Here is an 8,982-nt window from a genome sequence, read left to right as displayed (position 1 = left end):
ATAATTTTATTTATTTATAAAAAATATATTTTACTTCTAAAAGTTATAATAATAATATTTTATGTGATATAAGTTTAATCAGCGATTAAAAATAAACTATAATATGTGATTAATATGATCATTTGATATGTTAACATCATCGTACTCTTAATGTAGAGTTACGTTCGAAGTCCACTGATATGCGAGCACGTGGCTTCAAGGAAACAAGTGTTTTCCTGTGATCCGGCCCGATAACACAAGAGAGTATTCCTCCTGTGTTATTATGTATTTTTCATGTGTTATTGTAGTTGTATTCATATGTTATCATGAAGATCACCCGAATAATGCGGAATAATACGGGAGGAATATTCTCCTGCTCTAAAATGTTTTTTTTTTTGTCACCTACACATGTCCGCATAAAAATGAACAAATTCAATTATTAGGGGGGGTCAAATGAATGAACTCTCTCTTTTTTATTAAATTTTTTTTTGCTGCGGAGAATATTCTAATGAGCAGCAAGTGCTAAGAATTTACAATTAAAATATATAAAAATTTCAATTTCAATAAAAATAATATGTTTGCATCACTAATGAAGTCATATAACGAATTAAGCAAATAAATGGTCAGAAACAGTCAATAATTTCGCCCGCCTCCCTGGTTTTCCGTATTCACATTTGCGTCATCCCCAAACCGACTATTAAATTGCAGTCGTTGTCCGTAGCACATTTTATATAAAATTGCCGTCAAGATTTTCAAATTGAATTTTGCCTCTTTAATTTTAAGAAAAAAACATATTAAAATTTCCATTTGCCCATCTCAGCTGCCTAAAATTCTGCCAATTGTAATTTTATCTACTTAAATGTGAAATTAGTCAGGGGCTAGCTTGCAAATGTACACAAATCAGGGGGGCCGGAAGCAAAAACTTTCTTAATTTAATACATAAATTTAAATAAAATATTAAATCTTTTTACTTTTAAAGCTCAAATTTTTTATCAGAATATAAGTTATTTAATTTATTAAAAAAGCATCAGGTGTACATAAGTTGAAAATATGTAAAAATTGAAATTTATGTGTTGGATATGTAAATACATAACGGAAAATAAAAAAAGAAAGAAAACTGCGCACAAAACGTGACTAGAAGGGAAGGAAAGAAAAGTCAAGCAGATTCTTCCCAACTAATGCTTAGTTCTCCTCCTTTGTCTTCTTTCTCCAATGCCTACCAATCCACAGCCGACATCCTAATGAAGACTTTCTTCCTCATTCACTGTATAGTCATCTCCTTCTTCCAATATGACATCAAATGGATGATCTCATGGCTGTTATATCATCTTATATCTGTCCCCATCTCATCTTCTCTTCTTATAAGCATAGATTCCACCCTTCAGTTTTCCAAGTCTTCTTCTTCTTCTTCATCAAGTTTTCTACTCAAACTACTTCACCGACGCTTCTTGCAACGGCAATCATCATGGAACCATCCCCTCGGCTCGCTTGCTCTGCCGTCAATCTTGACCTCAGTGTCGGACTAACCAATTTCTCTTTAGAAGCCCCGGTTAGTAGTCTTCACGGTTGTTCATCATCTGTGGTATGGTATGATATGATACTGATATAATATGATATGATACTGATAAATTCAGGTTAACTCGAGAGATTTGATTCATAATTCGATTCAAATTGGAAGTATTTCGCAGGGTAAAGAAGAGGTTTGTTTCATCCCCATTGTCTAGCTCAAAGATTCTTAATTGGGGAGTTTCTGATATTTGATTTTTCTACACAATTTATATGTCTTGTAATAGGTTGAGGGGATGAGGTTGAAAGTGCAAAAGTTGAGTGAAGAGAATAGGAAGCTGAATGAGAAGCTTAGTGCTATGACTGTGAGTTATAATAATCTTCAGAACCAGCTTCTGGATCTCATGAACTCGTCGCCTTCCGAGAGGGGAAGAGGTGGTTCGACCACGAGAAAAAGGAAGACGATAAGCCTCGAATCTGATAGCCGCAACGACGAAAACAGCCACTTTATCTCGCATGTAGAGAGTTTGTCTAGCGAAGATTCTTATCAGAGGATGAGGGTTGATCCTAAGCCGAGTGTGTCGAAGATTTGTGTGAAGACCGATCCATCCGATAAATCGACTTTGGTAAGTTTCAGAAAGAGTGTATGCTGAAATTGAAGATGGTTATAAGAATTATATTGATTGATTGGTTTATGATCACAGGTGGTGAAAGATGGTTATCAGTGGAGGAAATATGGGCAGAAAGTTACAAGAGATAATCCCTCTCCAAGAGCTTATTTCAGATGCTCCTTTGCCCCTTCATGCCCGGTTAAGAAAAAGGTACATATTAAAAAAGAGAACATTTATAATTTGACCGTTAGTACATAAAATTTGAATTTGAATTTTCCATATTGAATATATAGGTGCAAAGAAGTGTTGAAGACTTGTCTGTGTTAGTTGCCACGTATGAAGGCGAGCACAATCATAAGCCTCCATTGCAAGGCGAAGGTCCGCCTCGTTCGAGCCAAGGCGTTAGCTCCGTGCCTAACTCCGCCGTCCAAATGATCAATGTTGACCTTACGGATGACCGGTGTGGCTCAAATTCAAATAAGGCTAGCACAGAGGTAGCTTCTTTTGGGTTTCATAAGGTTATGATTGAGCAAATGGCTGCCGTATTGACGAAAGACCCAAACTTCCGAACATCGATAGCTAATGCAATATCAGAAAGGGTTTTTGAACTTCCATCTTCGAAAAATTGATTGAATCTCTCCACTTTTGTTTAGATATTATAGCTTAGCTCTAATGTTAGGAATTAGTTTAGCGATGGCTTGCTTAAAGCAGCCCCCACTTTCTTTGTTTTCAAGATTTCTGCTTTACCAAGCAAATTGAAAACAAATTGTATGAATCTTGTAAGATTTTTTTTTTTTTGAAAGTATAAATCTACACTTCAATTTGAACTTGAAGTTCTAATGTTGGGAATTTGAATTTGTGAACTAAATGTTTGATATTTTGCAATGAATATGTTGGCAGGCACAATGAATGCATGCAGCATACTGAATTCAGTACTGTAAAGACTATATGCAAAAACTTTTCAGCAAATTGCATTAATTACTGAGAAATTTGAAAGTTTGAAAAGATTAAATTAATGAAGAGAGCTCTTAATTTGATTTATTTCTTCATAACTTTATATTTTTTCAGCATAAATGGCTTATGATCAAGGTCATTCAGTGAGCACAGCAGGAGGTACCACTACTATCACATGTGATAACAATATGATTTAAAAAGAGGCATTGACATACATACCTATACTTAAACTTCCTATTTTTACAATTATATCCCACAAATTTTTTGGAACATGAAAAAAATACCATTATTTTAACTTCTAAAGGTGAAATACACCTTTTTCATGCCCAGTAAAATGGCATATACGTAAAAGTTGAATTTTAGATACATAGGAATTGAGTGGTATGAATGTAAAACTTGCTAAAAATAAATTGAATGTTGTTATTATTTAATTAGGGAAAGTTTAGGAAACTTTACAGCTTATGTTTGGAACAATCAACGTAATAAACGAGTTACATGATTAGTCAAAGAAGAAAATGGAAGAATTCTTCATTTGAATTCAACTCTCTGTGTTCTTGAATAGTAGATATTTAGGTGAAGGAATTTGTTTATTTATTTATATTTTTTATATTGACATGATGTAATAAAATAATAATATTTTAAAAGAAAAAGCAACAAATTCTCCAAGTGTCAAATTTGTAATTTATAAATCTTTATGCATTTAAGTTTAAAAATAAGGTTGCAATCAAGCCGAGCCAAGTATATCAATGTTTGGACTTGGCTTGGTATAATCGTAAGTTGTTCATGTTTGACTTGAGCTTTTGTCGAGCTTTCATACATTGTTCAAGTTTGATTTGTCCAACTCTTTCAATGTTTGAACTTGATTTGTTTATGACAACTGAATGAGTATTCAAACAAATTAAAAATTCAAATGAGAATCTAGATTTCATATAAAAATTTAATAAATAATTTTACAATTCTAATCGCAGCTACTAATTTGTCGATGAACTCTAAATTCTTTAAACTTTAATAATTAGCTAAATAGTGCTTATTGATAGAACTATAATAGTTCAAATTCTATAAGTGGAAGAACTAAAATGGCCCTAAAAGTTATAGAGATGATAATTTAATAAGAAAATGTTAGTAATAAGACAATACACATTAATATTGTTGGTATAAGCAGTGCGATAGTTATAAAAAATTAACTCATTACATTCAATGTTATGAGTAAATATTTCATTCTAAATTATCATTCTATTATTAATAAAATAAATATATAATTAATAATTACACTAAAAAATAATATTGATATAATAATATATTACTATTAAATCTATAATGAAATAAATTCTAACTAATTCAATTTTATTTAAATAAAATATCATATATAATATACGAGTTATTATCGAGTTACTTGTTGAACGACAACCGAGTTTGCTCCTGAACATAAAATTCATGTTCAACTTGTTTATTTACTAATTTGAACGAACATGATCAAGTCTTAATCGAGTTGAGTTCAAGTTGTGCATAGATTCATAATTTATAGCCGTAGTTAAAAATATGAATTCTTATTCTTTATTATTTAATTTTTTTATGCAAACACACTTATTTTGAGATTTAACATCATATCATTCTAATTAATTTTCATATTTATTAATACCATAATATTAATATCTCGATAATTTCATTTACTATAAGTCAAATTATTATGAAAAAATTAAGTTTGAAGGCAATTATTTAATTTCTCCTAATTCAGATAAATTTTCTTGTGATAACTGCATTTTGGGTCAACATATGTTTTATGCATACATACATACTTGCATGGATGCATTTATATACAAACCACCCAATTCCTACGTATTTACATATCCAACTCCTAATTTTGTTTGTTACATTTAGCTAATAAATGCACCAATTTCAACAAATTTGGAACACAATTAAATTATTAATTTTGTTCTAATTGTCACTAAATACTTAATTTTATTTATTAAAAAAAAAAAAAAAGTGGATGGTAGACACATGATTCACATTTTGCACAGATTCTATGCTTGAGACATTGTAGTCAAGAGGACAGAAAATTTGAATTTGAAGAATGTGTAGCACACGTGTTATGGAAGTGTTTTTCTAGTCGGTGTGTCCCACCTTGGTATATTGCATCTCTCTCTATATTTTATATAACGTACCTCTAAACTCTCATACATACATATATATATATATATATATATATATATTCAAATACCTAAATGTTATCTATGTAAATAAGAAAAGGTTGATATAAGATATGTAAATACATAAGAATTGTGTGCTAGTATGTAAATTTCTCTTTTTTCGGAGCATTTTTCATTCAATATTTGTATAGTATATTATGGTGGAATGTCTGTTCATACAATTTTTTTGTTGGGTAGTAAGTTATGTAAATTTATTTAGCTTTTGGTTGGATTTGTGAGGGTATTATAATTTTCTCTGAGGATTTAATTTTTGAAATTTTCTCTTTTTTATGATCGTATTAAAGTAAGTTAAGTTGATTAAACATTTTAGGTGACAATATTTGATTAAAAGGTCTAGTTTGGAGATATATATTTTGACGTATTTCTAGCTTATTTTAAAGCCGACAAATTTTTGTAAAACATAGGCCAAAAGTTTATTTCAAAAGATTCATAGTCTTACTAAACTTTAAAACTCTCTTAGATGTATTTTGTAAATTATTTGCTTGATTTTAAGAAAATCAATATTTTTAATAAAATCATAGAAAACCTTCATTATTTTTATACGAGGTAACTGAAGTGATATATGATCAACCTCTAGCAAGGTGTTTTGTCTTTCTTTAGATTGATCAACATCTTATAAAGCTAAGGTCATCTTCTACCTCATCTTAATTTGATTTTTACCTTATAAAGATCTTATAAAAGTTGAAGAAAATAAAGTTCATACTCAAATTATTCTTCAGTAGGATGATGTCAACAATCTAGTAAATATATTTATCTTCTTGGAATAAGTTAACTTGGATGAGTACCTTTTTTTAAACAATCACTTAATGTGAAATTTTTACTTGCATAAATAGAAGAGAATGCTTAACTAATGAATCTTTAGGTTTAATGGCTAACTCATGTATGACAACCTCAATGGATGAACTTAATATTTTTGTTCTGTTTTAGGAAAAATAATCCTTGTACTCATAAGGTATCTTTCTTTGCTCTTTAATCATCACATCAATGAGTAGAAAACTAATAAATATAAGGCTTTTCGTTTGGTTAAGGATTAATTCCTTGAATTCAATAAAGTTCATTGCAGGCTTCATATAGATTGGTGGCGAGACATTTCACTCCATTGGGTTGAGTTAGTCCAACTCTACAAACTCTAGTTTTCACAACATAACATATTCTTTATTAGAAGTACAAAGGTTTGGAATATTAAACCCACCGTACTTTATTTATATGCATGTGCGTGTGTTTGTATATATATATATATGTGTGTTTATATATATATATATATATATATATATATATATATATATATATAATGTGTTGGAAAGTTTTAATTAGTCTTCACAACAGCTTCTTTGAAGTAGTGACCTCCTTAAAGTATACCTTTAAAAAGAATAGCATGCCTTTTCATAAAACTCCTAAGTGTTAAAAAGAAGTAAGTTGATATAAACTTGTGATTTAGTAAGAAATGCATAATAAATGCATTCAAAGTTCAAGTATGAACATATAAAGTTTGGATACATATTATTAAGGAATGACTTAACACAACAATGAAAATAAACTCCACACAAAAGATTTTAAATGTAAAACTATTTGATTAAACACTAACATCAACTATAGGGGTATCGGGGAGAACGTTTCATTATAAAAGAAATAATAATTTTATTATGAGAGATCTCTAATATTTAGTGAGTGAAAGAGGTGATTGATTGTTAATTAGGCCAAAAAGCATAGGGAAGTCTATCCAAGAAAATAGTGGGCCTTTAAGCCGACTCAGTAGACTCAATCTTAAATTCAAAGTAAATCTAAACATGGCTTGGTTAGTCAACCCAACCCTAACATTAATTCTTAAGTAGAACCTAGCTTAACTCAATAGCCTAATGCTTAGACACAATGGGTGACTTTTGAACCCTAGTGAAACTAATGAGCTTATAAAATTACTTTTGATTAATCATAATGGCTGACTTTATAGTTTTGCCAAAAAAACTATTGAGAGTGCTTGACCGAGTGAATATAGAACTTTTCTGGCCTATTATAAGTGTGAAGAATTTGTGGAGAAAGCCAGGGAAGAACTTCAAAGTTCTATTGAAAATAGCAAGGAGAGTGATTGGAAGATTGAGTGTGTGCAAAATTTTTTGCTTGTATATCATCTTCCTATTCAAAATAGAAAAAGAGAAAAGTACTTGAAGTTGTTTTTAATTGAATTTCATTTGTAGACCACTATGTAGATTTCTTTGTCTAATATAATGATTTTTTTTAAGTGTACAAGCATGTGTACCGAGTAGATATTCCTTTCTCCTTTGTTATGAATGTCTAGGAATATTAGGTTTGCATAATTGATGTGATTCAATTTGAAACTTGTATTTAGCATTGTGTTAACCTTTAAAACATAATTAACATTCTCTCTAGATAGTAGATTAGTTAAAACTCATCGTGAACTATAAGATTCAAAAGAATACTGAGTGAAACGATTAGGTTAACCACATTTTGGGGGAATAGGGACATTGTCTCCATATTTGAGCAAACTTGTTGAGATATGTTTAACTTTGGGCATTTCACTGGATTTAGGAAACTAAACTAGTGAGAGCAATATTTCTTAGATGCTCAAAAGGGGATAAGGAAGAGTGTGCTTCTGTTTGGCACATTTAATTTGAATCAACGATTTAATTCTCTTTCCACAAGTCCAATTCAAAAAAGAATTCTCTTGCACTTGACAACTATCTTGAAAACTTCCCCTTGCTAGCTTAGGTTGTTTCGCTTTCAAAAATTTAGAATAGTCACTACATTAAACCAAATTTATGACATTCAAGCTAGGGACCATTTTAGTAGACTAGAACTTTTTCTCTCTCGGATTTAACTTCGTTCCCTGTGGGATTGATACACGAAACTCAATTATGAATATTACTTATACGACACATATACTTGTGTGAGTCTTTCGTGCTTCGCCGCACTTATTTCGAATCAAGTTATTGAAATTACACATCCTCGGATTGTTGACATGGCAATTTATAGTCCATGTCCTTCAATCTCCGCGAATTGTCGCTAACGTTGGTGGCCTCCACACTCAACATTGACGCACGTCATGGCCTCCAGCTACCGCCGACTTTGGTTAACACTGGCCACCGTCGACTCCGGCAGCCACCGTCGACCATCTCCACTCACAATGGTCTCTACCGCTCCAGCCATGTACTCCCACCAGCACTTGTTGCCTCCAACCGTCGGCCTCCACTGCCATCATACTCGGCCTCTGACGGCCAATGAGGCTCCTAAAGCAACCATCTTTGGCCCACAAGGGCAACTACCTCCAGGGCTTTCAACTATGACTTATACCACAAACTGGCACTACAATCATCTTCAATATTCACGACTGACTTCTACCTCAATATAGATCAACGGGCTTTTGCAGCATGCTACCCAAGAACTACATTCAATACAACAAGACTATGACTGTTATTAATGAACTATTGTTGTACATTTACAATAATCAACTTTTGTAACTCTATCTTCCCTAATCCAACAAGAGTGGATGTGTTTACCACCTATCCATAGTGCATTATTTGGATCTGGTGGTTTTTTTCCCTTTCCATAGGTTTCCATGCAAAAGTTGAGATATCTTCTCCTACTCACTTTTTCTTAATTACCTGCGTGTGCGCTTAATTTTTGTGCAACACTAAGACAATATTTCATTACCCTACCACTACAAACCTTGCACGCATGGATTATATATATATATATATATATATATATAT

General features: G+C 31.6%; 1 protein-coding gene across 1 annotated transcript; it reads left to right on the top strand.

Annotated features, from left to right (window-relative positions):
- The first annotated feature begins 1,155 nt into the window (after positions 1 to 1,155).
- On the top strand, positions 1,156 to 2,850 carry LOC110029229 (probable WRKY transcription factor 40). Its single transcript, XM_020731420.1, has 5 exons — positions 1,156 to 1,528; positions 1,614 to 1,679; positions 1,773 to 2,111; positions 2,190 to 2,306; positions 2,390 to 2,850. The coding sequence occupies exons 1-5, from the start codon at positions 1,280 to 1,282 to the stop codon at positions 2,723 to 2,725; spliced, it is 1,107 nt and encodes a 368-aa protein (XP_020587079.1). The 5' UTR covers positions 1,156 to 1,279; the 3' UTR covers positions 2,726 to 2,850.
- The last annotated feature ends 6,132 nt before the right edge of the window (positions 2,851 to 8,982 follow it).

Source organism: Phalaenopsis equestris, unplaced genomic scaffold (genome assembly GCF_001263595.1).
Source record: "Phalaenopsis equestris unplaced genomic scaffold, ASM126359v1 Scaffold000552, whole genome shotgun sequence".
Lineage (NCBI taxonomy): Eukaryota > Viridiplantae > Streptophyta > Magnoliopsida > Asparagales > Orchidaceae > Phalaenopsis > Phalaenopsis equestris.
Note: the sequence above shows the minus strand (reverse complement) of the source record. Positions and strands in the feature narration are given on the sequence as shown.

Excerpts from the sequence above, each read along its gene's own strand:
- LOC110029229 (XM_020731420.1), top strand. The coding sequence starts at position 1,280 with ATGGATGATCTCATGGCTGTTATATCATCTTATATCTGTCCCCATCTC. Across the intron at positions 1,529-1,613 it reads ATTTCTCTTTAGAAGCCCCG|GTTAACTCGAGAGATTTGAT; the intron begins GTTAGTAGTCTT and ends TGATAAATTCAG. Across the intron at positions 2,112-2,189 it reads CATCCGATAAATCGACTTTG|GTGGTGAAAGATGGTTATCA; the intron begins GTAAGTTTCAGA and ends TTATGATCACAG.